At 38.0% G+C, this 15,713-nt stretch overlaps 1 protein-coding gene across 3 annotated transcripts in view; it reads right to left on the bottom strand.

Annotated features, from left to right (window-relative positions):
- FBXL17 (F-box and leucine rich repeat protein 17) overlaps positions 1-15,713 on the bottom strand; it is a 480,497-nt gene that overhangs the window by 286,808 nt on the left and 177,976 nt on the right. For all 3 annotated transcript variants that reach the window (XM_054031676.1, XM_054031674.1, XM_054031675.1), the window contains one exon: positions 6,227-6,357. In XM_054031676.1, coding sequence (XP_053887651.1) covers positions 6,227-6,357 — 131 coding nt within the window. The remainder of the gene's footprint in view (positions 1-6,226; positions 6,358-15,713) is intronic.

Genomic DNA, 15,713 nt, shown 5'->3' with positions numbered 1-15,713 from the left:
ACAGACTGGTTTATTTGTCATGACAAGAAACCTATTTTCTTTACATATTAAAACTAATTCAAAGTTATCTTAAGTGAACATATTTTTCCTGTAGGTAAAAATGAAAATGAATTTATTTCTCTATGCTTGCCTTGAAGATACAGGCTTCTTATGACAAAATAGCTTTAATAAAACATGAAAAATAATCAATAGTTCTTATGAGTTTCTGCATGTGGAGATGATTTACAGGGTATATGAGACATGTGAAAGTCTTGCACGCTGAAGGCTTAAATCCCTGAAAACAAGAAATGCCACGGTCGCGGCATAATGGGAGATGGCACTGTGCAGCTAGGAGGAATTAACATTGTAGATGTACTGGTGCATTGCCCCAGTACTAGTGATTTCAGGTAAAGATACTTTGCATCTGAAATGCAGTTTTACAAACTTTGAATAACTTTTGCCAAAGAATCTGCAAATGCCACCCACCCACCTCAGCGGGTGGAGGAACTTTATGGGACTGGTAGTGAAAGGCCCAGCAGTGAGGGAGGGAGACACTCACTGAGGGACACCAGATAACTCCTCTGGCACACATTGACCAGTTTGGGGAGAGGGATGCTGATTGGCCAGCATTCCTCAGCTCCCAGGATTTAACCTGGCGCAGGGGCAATGGGGAGCATCTTTCAACTCTGTTCCAGAAGCCCACCCTACCCACCCCAAACTAGGAATGGGAATCTGGCCTCGCACCTGCTGCAGGTCTAGTCAATTTCCCATTTGGGGATCAGGAAGGAATTTTTTCACCCAGGGGCCAGGGAGTTTTACGCCTTCCTTGCACACACTTTCAAGCCACAGTAGGGTAAGTAACAATACACTTGGTACTTAACTGAGGAACTTGGTCAAGTTCTTAATTCATCACAACTTGCATCTGGTTTCCTGTGCAGTTAAAATAACAAAATGAATTCCCAGAGGTGAAAGACCTGGGATTTTGGTGATGGGGTCAGTAAGACTTTGTGGCTTTCCTGGAGCTGAGGTCCCCACCCTTCTGCACCCTTTGTTCCTCTTGCAGGGGTATGTGTGTTGGATTCAGAGCAAGTTGAATCCTAGGGGTGCAGGCTGAGGAGAGCCTACCACACAAGTTACAGGTCATAAGGTAGAAGCCCTGTAACACCTACACCGGAACCAATTAAATGCCTGGCATAGGATTGTATGAGTCATGGATAGGTAGTGCCCCTCCCTTGTATTTAAGATTAATAAAAATTGTGGCCCGCCACTTAAAATTCATCCATGTGTCTGTCCTCATTTCACTGCTGTTCCACATCAAATGCTCAAATGTATTTTATGGTTATTCACCATTATACCTTAAAGCTGAACAAAAAGTCTAGTTTTTTGTCAACCAGATTACATGCAACTTTACCAGTATGTTTGGTTTGCATGCTTTCAACACTTCAACTAAAAGAGTTTCACTTTTAAGTTTTTGTTTTACACAAACAAATCCAAATCCTCATAGTGAAACTCAGTACAAAAGTAGCAAAACTAACTGGTTTTGATACAAAATTGATAAAACCCACTTAAATTACTTCTCCCATAGGACTTCCTACCTCCAAAACAACAGCAGCTCCTGCCCTTGTCTTCTAGAGGCATCTTCTAAGCCTCCATCCAAACACTTCAGGAAATTGTGATTGTTCCTTTTTTGATCTTCAGGGAATGGTCAGTTTTCCCTATTCTCAGCCTCAAAAGGGCCATCAAACATGCAAGACCATTTCTCCTCTCATGTCTACTAGGAGACTGGGAATATAATCCTACCTTCTTCTACAAGAGTGAGACTGGGAAATGCTCCTCTGGATCCCTGGACTCCAACCACAAAAAGCCCTTCTCTCAAGCTGAGACACTCCAGAAAGAAGCACAAGACAATAAGGATTCCTATTTTATAATATGGCACACTATATGAGATTCCAGCCCTAGAAAGAGAGAAAATCCAATACGAAGGAGTACATTTTGAGGAGCAGTTCCCCTATTTCTAATTAGTGGTTAGACCTACTACAAGGATTTATATAATGCTCATACTCCCAGTGTGCACCAATTTTATACTATCTGAAATAAACTCATTTCCCTCTTTCAGAAGGTGGCGAGTTATGAAATTTCACACAGTTACAATATACTGTGTATTATACTTTCCAGGAACAATATTGTATCCATCTAATGCTTTTCTAAAGCATACCAGTACATTCAAATATCAGATCTTTAGCTGGACCAGTAACTTGGAGCCATGAGACTTCAATTTGGGTACAATTTTGGGATGCAATCTCTCCGTAAATTGAGCTCATAAATATTTAGGTTTGAGAGGAGGTGGACAAGGAGGGAAGAACGAATCTCATTTTTCTCTTAGTACCACATGTGAGCCAAACCATACACAGACACTGACAATTTCAAGGAAGAGGGTATGCATCCTATCCTGCTGGGGTACTAGCATGCGCATATGGTAAAGTGATAAACAATCATGTTGCACAAAAGTGTGGAGAATCCCAGGTAGTCTATCTTGGCTGACTTTTGATCAGGCAAGGTACAACTAGTGAAAGACAATACCAGGATGCTATGGAAAGGAGAAGGCAACACCAGATTTCTAAGGGTTGGGGGGGGGGGGGGGAGTTCATCAGAACTATCTGGGGTGGGCCTTTGGTGGAGCTGGACTACTGAAGACACTCTTCAGTTGAGACAGGAGATCTTGGTTGGAAGAAGCTCAAGAAGTGTTCCCTGTGTTTCCTCTTCACATGCTCCAGCCACGGTCCCTTGGCAAGCCCGTGGGTGTAGAGGTGGGATGGCTTTCATACTCACTCTCTAGTTTATATTATATCAAGGCCATTGGTTCCATTTGAGGTACGCACTGGAACAGCCCTGCCAGGCAGTTTGGGGTGTTTTATCCCAGCTAGATTTTACTTATGAAATAAAGTTGCAGGTTCTGCATTTAACCATACTATGGTTTCTGCATCTCATTGTTTCTGTTTCCACATTAAAACGACCAAACAAACCAACTAATGAAAAGTGGCAGCTGCCCTTTATAGGAACCCCTGTACTAAAGTTGTTCATCAAATACATTAATAATAGAGGAAATCTAAAATCAGTTCTCAAATTACATAGGCTAGGGAGGAAGTGGCATTTGTGACTATAGCATAATTAAGACAGATTTTATTTTCCAGCATCTCCCTCTGGCCAAGATACAGATTGCTACAGACATCAGAATAAGGGAGGATTGTTCTCATTAAGCTTCTTAGAACAATTAATTCAGTGTGCCAGACAAATACATCAGAAAATGTGCTATCTCTAGCCTACATGCCATAGAAAAGTACCTTTACTACAAAACAGGATGTGAAATTGAAAAAATTGTGTAATGTTGTATTAAAACAAAAATATATATATTTCAACTATCTTAGAGGCTCCAAGAGAATACTATAGCAGAGATTTTCAAAGCTGACTAGGGGATTCAGATGCACAACGCACAATGAAATTAATGGGAGTAGTGCATAATAGCCTAGAAGCTTAATTTTAATCGTTGGGAGGAATACTTTGGTATCAGCCTTTTTTTCATAAGCTCAGCTTACATTTAATTTACGCTTATGTGCTAAGGTTAATGTCAAGAGATTGAATCATGATTCTGGAAAAATAAAAATACGTATCGGCACTTCATCTTACTTATGTCATAGTTAAAATTAATTCATATGCAATGCAACTGGCAACAACTTTCTATTGTCTGTGCCAAGTATTAATAATTCTTCAATCAACACAAAAAGATTTGCTTTGAGATTAATTTAAATAGTCATTGTCTGTTTTGTATCACAATTACATACTGATGATGAAAAATTGCAGGTAAATCATAAAGTATTTATGAACAGAAATCAATGCATAACAACAAAGAATTAATAGACAATAGTAGTCACTTGAAAGGTTTAAATACAACAGCACGTTTTTGCCCTCTATGGAAAAGATGTTGAACTTGTAATTAAACTTGATGTGAAGAATTAGATTTATACCAATTTATTTAAAAGAAATATTTCTTAATCCTGCTAAATAGTATGTGTAAGCATGTAATTAAAAATAAAAAATAACTCTGTCCTTTAAGTTTAAATTTTTCTTCTACAGTTTTCCTCTGTTATTCTAAAATTTTCCATTAAGACATTAAGATAAACGAACTTGGCATTGTACAATAAGTCCTTATATACAACAAGAACTATTACAATTAAATGCAATCAAATGATCTGAAGTACAATATTATTAAGTGCCTGAGTTAAACCCACACAAGCAAGAAAATTTTACAGTTAAGTCTATCATGGCATCCATAATTTACTTCATTGTACTGTGCCTATGTACTGTAATCTACATTAGAAGAGGTCTCCTATTTTAGATCACTGAAACACATACTTTAGCTATATGTAAGAATGACGAATGGAGTGACAGCTGTGTATCTGATGAGTGAGAACTTTCAGCAGACTATTCTTGAACTATCACAATACAGCTGGTGAGTTTAGTTCACAGATTTAATAGATCCTTTCCAAATGAAGGAAAAAACTATAGTATTGCTCTATTACAAGCAAAGCAGTAGTTACATTTGAGGAAGAAATCCTCTTTTCTGCAGTTTGAGAATAATGTAAAAAAAAAAAAAAAAGTCATTTCCTCTCCTATACGTTATTTTTCACAGGCTTCTTTTTCTGACCCAGTTCACTATCATCCTTTCTTCTCTTGAATTATTTACATTTACGGTCAAACAATTTTTAAATCTAAACTTCTATTGTTTCTACAATTTTATATTCTATATTTTATTCTAACACCACATTATATTGTTTTCCTTTCCAGAAGGAAAAGGTTGGTCACTGATTGAATGTCCCAATTCATCTACCCACATTCACATCAGAAAATATGTTATTATATGTGTTGTACCCATTTAATTACCCAGGGAATTAATTACTCAGGCTAAGGATGACAGAATCTGAGGTATAATTGGTATGCATGTTAGGTGTCTATGATGGTACTGTACATCACAAACATATATTAGGCATTGAAAAATAAACACACAGGGAGAGCAAGAAGACCTTTATCCAAAAAGGTTTTACCCATTTTCCCATAGAAATTCTAAAACAATATTGAATTGGTTCTGGTGTGAATTAAAAAGAAAATATCAGTAAAATTTAATAAAGTTAAAAATAAATGTGTTGGGCATTTCAAGAAAAATCAGAAAACTAATTAAGATAGTCACCCAAATATATACCAAAAATCTTACTTCCCACACAATATGTTTTTATTTCAGGTATAATTTTTTAATGGATAAAGAAAAAAGATTGTAAGAAGAGGTTTAAAAATAAAATTGTGATTGTGGTCAGGAAGAGAAATATATTATAATTGTTAAACAATGTCTTTATGGTTATATGAAATGCACTATGAACAACCACTGTAATTTAAGGATATCCCATGGCTTCTACTTAAAGCCTCTATTTTCAGCATTTATAACTACTTTTGTAGAAATTCACTCGGAAGAATTTTTTGTTGCTTTTCACTTCAAAGGAGTGGCTTTGATATATTTTCTAATTGTTTTAAAAGACTCTTCCAACTTTTTAGTCTCATGTTTTAACAATATTTTACACCCCATGTAAGGCATAAACTTAAATTTCCCATGAGGTTTTTCTTAATTTTAAATATAAGATTAGCTTAGGAAGGAAACAGGAACAATTAAAGTTATAAAGTCAGTTAAAGTTAATCTAAAGGTAATTATTACTGATGCACACTATTTTTTTTTCCCCAAAAGCCTGGCAGTATTACAGTTCTCTAACTTTTAACAAATACAAGTTCAACAAACTGAACCTACAAATAAATTATCATTACTTACTCATGTTTTTGTTTGGATTTTATGTGCCCATAAAATGCAGTGTTCAAATGCTGCACACCTGTTTGCAGAAGTATTGAAAACAGGAATTCTGTATCTCAAGCAACCAAATCAAGGAGCACATTCTGACTTTATCTACAAGAAAAACTGAATAATGCCCTCATTCATTTATAATGACTCACTCTCTACTGTTAAAATATATGACAGATGCACCAGAAAATAAGGGTCTAGAAGATTTACACAACATAGACAGAGACATCAGTTTTTAGGAGTTCTTTCCCTCCAAACAGCTATGAATCATCATTGACTACAATTATTCAATACAATGGGTTAACTTTGCTCTCTGAGATTTACTGCTGTTAGATGGTATAATTAAGTTACCTGTCATTAATGATCCAGTTCAGACAGAGATTGAGGGAGCTAAGGTTTTTGCATCTCTTCACTATTTCCATAACAGTTTCATTATCCAGTTCTGTGATATGACGTAGATCCAGGCTGGAAAGGTTTCTTAGCTATTGAGAGAAATACAATAAAGAGGAAAGTGTCTGAAAAGGTACTAATATTCAGTAAGTACTGACACATTCTGTTATAAAAGCCTTTACACCTTTCTGGAATCATGTGCTGTATAAGACAGACAGGCAAGATGCATTGCAGTTAATGAAAAGCCCTTCTCACTTTTTTGTAAAAAGGGTTTAGAATAGTCAGAAACATCATACAGACATCAGCATGAGACAACCAGATTTTTCTTTAATTTGAGAAGAGTTTATTACCAAAAATGTAATAGTCTGTCATTTTAATTGTAACTGTTTGCTAGTATTATATGGGCCCTCTAGCATATCTATAGTTTAGACTGCTTTAGCAGTTCTATTATGAATTCCCCTCCCCCCCCCCCCCCAGGTTTATTACCTGCTAAACTCTGCTCTGGCTTTTGGCTATCTGAAATCAGAGGCTTCCAGCATTTTCTTTTCTTCAAATATTAAAATGTTTCTTTGATGGTGGTTTAGTTGAAGGCACAAAGTTAATGTTTTCAAAAACTTTTTACAACCTTAGAACTGAAATATGTGACTTTGACTTTTAAAGTTAATCTTTGCAGGACATCACATTGCTTGTCCATGTTACAATTTCTGCATCAAGTCCACAATTTCTAGCTGAGTTCAAGTGTATCTTTTAGAAAGACATCTACCCTTGATTTAAAGACTACATGATGGGGAATCCTAATATCCATTGTTAAATAGTCCAATGCTGAATTATCCTCACAGACATTGGTCTTCAGTATTTTCAACCAAAAGCATTCAAAGTTAGGTCCTCCAAAATGTTGAGATTGACTTAAAAATTATGGGAGGGATGACTTGTGGGGTAGGGTATTTGCGTTCTGTTTTTTAAGCCTTTTGAACAAACTTTAGATCACATTTTCAAGCTTTTCTTTGCAACCACAAGTGCTAGAGACATTTTTAAAAAAAAAAGAAAGATGCAGGGATGCAAATATAATCACTTAATTCCAGTAGCCAAAGCTTTAAGAAAATAACAAATATTGTGAGTCTCGTGATAAAAATGCAAGAGATGTCAATACCGTAGCTTGTTATATCTTTGGACTTGTCTACACAGAGTAGTAATATGCACTAAGGTTGTGTGATTTTTAACGCCCACTAATGTGTCATGCATTAGAGCCCAAAAGCAAGCTATTCCGCTGGTTAGGAAAGATAGAAAATGTGGCAAAAGACCACCTTGGCTTAACCACGAGATCTTGCACGATCTAAAAAATAAAAAGGAGTCATATAAAAAATGGAAACTAGGACAGATTACAAAGGATGAATATAGGCAAACAACACAGGAATGCAGGGGCAAGATTAGAAAGGCAAAGGCACAAAATGAGCTCAAACTAGCTACGGGAATAAAAGGAAACAAGAAGACTTTTTATCAATACATTAGAAGCAAGAGGAAGACCAAAGACAGGGTAGGCCCACTGCTTAGTGAAGAGGGAGAAACAGTAACAGGAAACTTGGAAATGGCGGAGATGCTTAATGACTTCTTTGTTTCGGTCTTCACCGAGAAGTCTGAAGGAATGCCTAACATAGTGAATGCTAATGGGAAGGGGGTAGGTTTAGCGGATAAAATAAAAAAAGAACAAGTTAAAAATCACTTAGAAAAGTTAGATGCCTGCAAGTCACCCGGGCCTGATGAAATGCAACCTAGAATACTCAAGGAGCTAATAGAGGAGGTATCTGAGCCTCTAGCTATTATCTTTGGAAAGTCATGGGAGACGGGAGAGATTCCAGAAGACTGGAAAAGGGCAAATATAGTGCCCATCTATAAAAAGGGAAATAAAAACAACCCAGGTAACTACAGACCAGTTACTTTAACTTCTGTGCCAGGGAAGATAATGGAGCAAGTAATTAAGGAAATCATCTGCAAACACTTGGAAGGTGGTAAGGTGATAGGGAACAGCCAGCATGGATTTGCGAAGAACAAATCATGTCAAACCAATCTGATAGCTTTCTTTGATAGGATAACGAGCCTTGTGGATAAGGGTGAAGCGGTGGATGTGGTATACCTAGACTTTAGTAAGGCATTTGATACGGTCTCGCATGATATTCTTATCGATAAACTAGGCAAATACAAATTAGATGGGGCTACTATAAGGTGGGTGCATAACTGGCAGGATAACCGTACTCAGAGAGTTGTTATTAATGGTTCCCAATCCTGCTGGAAAGGCGTAACGAGTGGGGTTCCGCAGGGGTCTGTTTTGGGACCGGCTCTGTTCAATATCTTCATCAACGACTTAGATATTGGCATAGAAAGTACGCTTATTAAGTTTGCGGATGATACCAAACTGGGAGGGATTGCAACTACTTTGGAGGACAGGGTCATAATTCAAAATGATCTGGACAAATTGGAGAAATGGGCTGAGGTAAACAGGATGAAGTTTAACAAAGACAAATGCAAAGTGCTCCACTTAGGAAGGAAAAATCAATTTCACACATACAGAATGGGAAAAGACTGTCTAGGAAGGAGTACGGCAGAAAGGGATCTAGGGGTTATAGTGGACCACAAGCTAAATATGAGTCAACAGTGTGATGCTGTTGCAAAAAAAGCAAACATGATTCTGGGATGCATTAACAGGTGTGTTGTGAGCAAGACACGAGAAGTCATTCTTCCGCTCTACTCTGCTCTGGTTAGGCCTCAGCTGGAGTATTGTGTCCAGTTCTGGGCGCCGCATTTTAAAAAAGATGTGGAGAAATTGGAAAGGGTCCAAAGAAGAGCAACAAGAATGATTAAAGGTCTTGAGAACATGACCTATGAAGGAAGGCTGAAAGAACTGGGTTTGTTTAGTTTGGAAAAGAGAAGACTGAGAGGGGACATGATAGCAGTTTTCAGGTATCTAAAAGGGTGTCATAAGGAGGAGGGAGAGAACTTGTTCACCTTAGCCTCTAAGGATAGAACCAGAAACAATGGGTTTAAACTGCAGCAAGGGAGGTCTAGGTTGGACATTAGGAAAAAGTTCCTAACTGTCAGGGTGGTTAAACACTGGAACAAATTGCCTAGGGAGGTTGTGGAATCTCCGTCTCTGGAGATATTTAAGAGTAGGTTAGATAAATGTCTATCAGGGATGGTCTAGACAGTATTTGGTCCTGCCATGCGGGCAGGGGACTGGACTCGATGACCTCTCGAGGTCCCTTCCAGTCCTATAATCTATGAATCTATGAATATTAACTGGTCCTTGTAGACCTGCAATATCCATCCTTCACTTATATGCGCGCTGAGTTCATCCTTTTTTATTTTTTATTTTTATTTTTAGAGGGAAATGCTGAAAAATATTAAAAAATGGGAATACATCAGGTTAATGTTAAAGTTACTCAGGCTATATCAGGGAACAGTTAGTGCCTACGTTACTGAGCAGTAAAAATCAGCGCGCATCCCCTATCCCACCATGTGGACAAGCCCTTTTCTCTGCTGAAGAGGCCTCTATCTAAAAGCTTCTCTCCATGTAGGTATTTACAGAGAGCAATCATGACCACTTAACTTTCACTTTGATCAACTTAATTTCTCTAATCTCTTTCAGTCCCTTAGCAGTGACCTGTCACAGTTTTCATATGGAAATGTGATTTTCATATTGAACACTTCCCTTTAAATCACAGCCTTCTTTCAAATTCATTGGGATAGGAAGGATACCTCTAAAACACTCAATCTTCCTATAAACAGTAGCCTTTACTATTACCATAATAATTAACTGAACCCTGATTAAAGTAGTCAGACCTACATCAAAAATTGTGCTGTCTTTTTATTGTGTTTTCTCTCTCTCTCTCTCTCTCTCTCTCTTTTTCCAGGAGCAGGCAGCTTCCAGCTCATTCTGGACAGAGTGATCTTGTATAAAGAGTACTCTCTTATTATACCTAACAGTCTAAAATACGACATCTTACAATTGTTATATTTGGAGAATTTAAACAAATATCTGTCCCCCTGAGTAGGGCTACACAAAATTCAAAGGCACGAACACAATCCTGCCTTCCTGGAAGTAGCACAATATGACAAACTATATAGCCTGGGTAACTAACATTAACCTCATATATTCCCATTTTTTAATATTTTTCAGCATTTCCCTGTAAAAATAAAAAAGGTTGAACTCTGTGTGCATGTAAGTGAAGGATGGATATAGCAGGAAGCATATTTTGAGCTAATGGACTCAAGTTGCCACAAACTCTTCAGACAATGACTCTCAATCCTTTTATTTCTAAATACACTTCGTCATAGTAACTTCTAATGTTTAAAAAAAAAAAAAGGTCTCTGAAATAATCTCTGGCATACTCTAGAACAAATAATTGCATTTAGGTAATACTGACATTTTAATTAAATTTATCTTCTCTGTATGAAAGAATAGTAATCCTATTCAGTGATTTAAGTCACCACCAAGGATTTGATTAAGTAAAGGCTTACAACTGAGATCATATAAATTGTTCACTTCAGTAGTTAAACACTAAGTCAAGATATTTAAAAGAAACTGGGGACTTAAAATGCAGGCAATCTTTAGAATTGGTGTAAACATGTTTTATTCCACAAGGTCTAACTTTCTCCAATTTAAAGTTTGAAAAGAAATTAAATAGATTTATTGTCAACAAAACTCTCCTGAATAAGAGTTAAATTCAGGGACCCAGTCCCCAGTAATGGGTTGGATGGAGGATATTTCCTCAGGGAATGGGGAAAAGAATGCTACCTCCAGGTTGCAGAGCTGTTTTGTAGAGGCAGAGTGACCATACTTCCCAAAGGCAAAACGGGACACCGCTTGGGGCTGGCCTGAGCCACTAGCCTGAGTCCCTCTTCCCGCGAGAGGGCAGGCAGTGCTTGGGCGAGCAGCAACTCACAGACTAGATAGGGTGACCATATTTCGCAAAGGTTGGAGCGGATATCGCTGCTCACCCAAGCCTGCCTGCCACCTATACGAGGCCCGTCTCCCTTCATATTTGTGCAGTGAAACTGCAATGACTCTGCTGCTACTGCAACATGGATTCGCCTCAACTCAATGGTTGTATTAGATAATCTGACACATTATTGGCCTTAGTAATAATTTTGGGAATAACAGGCCATGTGACAGTCCACTGAAGTCTTACTTACACTAGTCATGAATTTGGATGATGATCCTAATTAATGGTTCCCTTCAAAAATTTTCTGCAAGCAGTGCAACTGGAAAACTCAATGCCCCCATTTACTCAATCAACGGCATGCACAAACAAATCATTACAATAATGTTTATATGTCAATCCGAATAAATGTACATCCTGCAGCAATATTAGAAAAGACATTCTCCTCATCCACTTATAACTGAAGAATGGATCTATACATTATGACAGACTGTTGCCTGGTAATAGTTCGCTGCTGTTTTCTGAATAAATGTTTTTGCATGGAATCACTCCAAAGCCCAGAAAGACACAAGGTCTAAAGAATAATCAAACACACATACTTGTCCTAGCTCTTCACTGTTGGAGGGCTGCTAAACATATTACAGGAAGTGAAGGCCATCCAAAAGCACTCTTTTTTTCAATCCCCATTATGTTTACTCTCAGATAGCAATGTTGCTGGCTCTTTTTTCTTCATGAGTTTTATTATTATTTATTGTTTTACAGTGTCCAAGAAAGGGCACCACTTAATAAAGATAAAAAGACACAATGTCCAATTTTCAGAGGTGCTGAAAACTTCAACAGCTTCCAATGTTACAGCTTCCACTGACTTAAATTGGAGATCTGGGTGATCAGCACTTCTGAAAAACGAGGCCTATGATGCCTACTTCAAGTGGCTTACAAGTGGGGCACCAAGAGGATAGGGTCAACTCAGGGAAGGAAGGATAGTGGGTGTCATAAATAAGAATACACAATTTCTCAGTAAAGGCTTTTTGCTCTGGACCAGGGGTTCTCAAACTGGGGGTTGGGACCCCACAGGGGGGCATGAGGTTATTAAATGGGATGTTGCAAGGGGTCAGCCTCCACCCCAAACCCTGCTTTGCCTCCAGCATTTATGATGGTGTTAAACATATAAAAACATATTTTTAATTTATAAGGGGGGAGTCGCACTCAGAGGCTTGCTATGTGAAAGGGGTCAACAGTACAAAAGTTTGAGAACCACTGCTCTGGACGGAGAGATTCCCCAAAACTGGGATTAAATTCTAGCCCCAGTGAAGTCATTAACAAAATTGCCATTTAGTTCAATGCGGCCATGATGTCATCCCTTGTTTGCACAGTCACTCCGTGGCTACTTCACATTTATAGTATGTCTACACAGCAACTAGATACCCGTGGCTAGCCCATGCTAGCTGACTCAGGCTCATGGGGCTTGGGCTGTGGGGCTATTTCTTTGCTGTGTGGACTTCCAGGCTTGAATTGGAGCCTGAGCTCTGGGACCCATCCTGCAGATGGCTGGCATGGGCCAACTGCTGGTTTTCCTTTGTTGTGTAGACATATCCTTAGAGATTACCATCACTCCACCATCCTATTCAACATGTATACAATTCCATCATCATTTCCTATTAATTGTCATATCCTCCTGTTCACAGGTAGCCTACCTGGTTCCCTGACCAGTGGAGAAGCTTAGACTTATATTTATCATTGTTATTACTGTAAATACACAATGTACATTTCCTCACAGATCTTAAGGGATTCATTTAACTAGTAGTTAATGAAAAGGAAAGGCCATATCCCTCCTGGTCTAACTTGTAAGGACTACATGGCAGTGGCCATTAGCTATTAGTGAACTGTGTTAAATATATTTGCAGCAATTTTTATCACTAATTAAATTTGAGTGTAGTGTATGCTCTCTTGTCATATGCTCATGGCATTCTCATTTGATTTTAAAGGAAGTATTTTGTAAAGCATAAGTGCCACAGTGTTAAGTACCCTGTAAGTCACTAATATTATAAATGTATGAAAAATTGGTAATAGCACTACTACTACTACTTAGCATTTATGTAGCATCTTTAGTCCAGGATCTCAAAGCACTTTATATTTGTAAAGACTCAAAAAACTCTATGAAGTGGATATTACTGCAATTTTACAGATGGGGAAACCGAGACACTGAATTACAGTGGATGATGTATTCACAGTCACACAATAAAGACAGTAGGAAAGATGGAAATAGAATCCAAGGTTCCTGGCTCCCAGCCCTCTACTCCAACCACATATATGCTGCAACACATTATAAAGACTTAGTAAAGAAAAGCTATATAGAATTCTCACAAACTGTGTTCAGTTTTCCGTTTGTGTTTCACGTTTTACAAACAGGAGAAAGAACCAAATAACTTTACAATAACCCACAGGGCAACAAGGGACACAAAACTCCAATGCACTAAGGATATTGTAGGTTTTTAGTTGCACAAGGTTGCAGAATATCTTGCAAAACATCTAGTTATATTTGTACCTGAAATGTAGAAGAAAAAAAAATTGTCCATGAAAGATTTAGAAATATTGTCTTGAATCTTTTAAATAATATAACCATGCTAGAATCTAGGAATTAATTGTTTAAACTGTACTTTGAAGATCTGCATCTGAAATCTTTGTGCAAAGTATTGCATTGAAATTATTTCATTAATACACAAATATTAACTATAATACAAAAACAAATTCCCATCCTACTGACTTAGAAACCACTCCAGCACCAAGAGACACGATCATTTCACTATTTACATATTTGCTCTTAGAGCACAGAACATTAAAAAACCTTTCTAAACAGTTGGACTTTTGATCTGTCAGGCATGAATCTTGAGTGCCCTAAACGTACCAGACTTTTAATCACTATCAGAAACAGACAGTGCAGAAACAGAATATCCTATTAATTAAGTTTTGCATCTCAGAGCATGAGAATGAGTATATTTCTCCTCCGCCTTCTGACAGGCAGCAATACTCTCTTACTGACTACTTTTAGGATGACTGTTCCTGCAATTAATCCCTCTTTTCTCCAACACTTACTTCCAAAGCTCAAAACTAACTACCAGCAGCAGTCAAAGTGAAGCAGAAGCTGAGCACTGCATCCCCGAAGAATGAAACAACTCTCTCTTACTCTTTGGCTACTTCTACACTGCATACTACTGGTGGTGGCATGTTGGACATGTGTTACTACACTGCAGTGAAAAGCAGGCTGCATCTACGCTACCTTATATAGCTACATGTGTCAGTGGAAGGCTCTGGTTGGGGGGAAGATAGTGAGAAATGGTCAGCAGGAGGGAGATACCAAAGCCTTTCCTTGCTGTCTTCCCCTTGGAGAGCTTTTCCTGCTGCCAGAGTCTTTCACTGCAGGGAAGAAAGTTCTGGCCGCTCCCCACTGCTGGAGTCTTTCCCCACTTCAGGGTACTACTGGAGCCTTTCCCCACCTGTGGTAGGGAAAGACTCCAGCAGAGTGAGGCAGCAGGACATTATACTGCTAAAAATCACAGTGTAGATGGGGAGAAACTGCTTGGGTAAATAGAGAACCCTATGGGGTACACACCCATGGATTCAGGAGTGTCTACTCACCTAACCAGTGCCTCACCATCGAAACTGCTATAGACACTTGTTCTTGGGATGCGAGTTGTGTATGTACGCTAAACACCACCAAAAGGAGTGTGCAGTGTAAACATACTCTTTCTTTTGAAACAGAAAGAATGGTACAAATAGAAGAATTAAAAACATGAAAGTAAAAAGAAAAAGAGAAAGCTAGAAAAGAAGGAAATAGCAGTTAATTCAATTCCATTTACACATATATGCTGTACCGCTTGCACTCTACTTTCTAGGTCAAACTTTTGTTGCAGGAATAGAATTTGTCCTTTTTTTGTTCCCACTTTAAGATATTTCTGACTGTTAAGCTGTAAATTAACTTTAAAAAAACATGAAGACATACAAATTAGAACAAATGTTTAGCAATCTGAACTATACTAACACTAGCTCCACCTCCTTCTGAAAATCCAGTGGACGGGAATTGGTATATTAAGAAACAAATATTCAATAACAGATTATGTTCCTGTATTTTCAACAAATCAATCCTGGATTGAATATCAATCCTACAACCCAGTGCTGAAGTACAGTGACAGTCTGTAAAAATGAAGGGTACAGTAGATGAGGAAAAAGTGTTGTCCTAGACTCCTAAGTTGAAACTAAAATGTGCCTTTGGGTTTTAGAGAGACACTTGTAAGGGGGAAGGTCAGGTTCTCAGCCCTATTAATTTGACAGTTTGCAGTCTAGTATGTAGTGTGTCTATGACCTACATTAGAAAGGGAAATGGTGGGTAGAAGAATGGGAAATGAAATCTTTAGACCACAGATGGTGTTAGAGGCAGGGAGTTCCAAAGACAGAGCTACAGTTGGTGTAAATACCTAATGGTTTTGAACTAAAATAAAAATTTTAAACTTATCGAA

This window comes from Malaclemys terrapin, chromosome 6 (genome assembly GCF_027887155.1).
Source record: "Malaclemys terrapin pileata isolate rMalTer1 chromosome 6, rMalTer1.hap1, whole genome shotgun sequence".
NCBI lineage: Eukaryota > Metazoa > Chordata > Testudines > Emydidae > Malaclemys > Malaclemys terrapin.
This window is presented reverse-complemented; position numbering and strand designations above follow the sequence as displayed.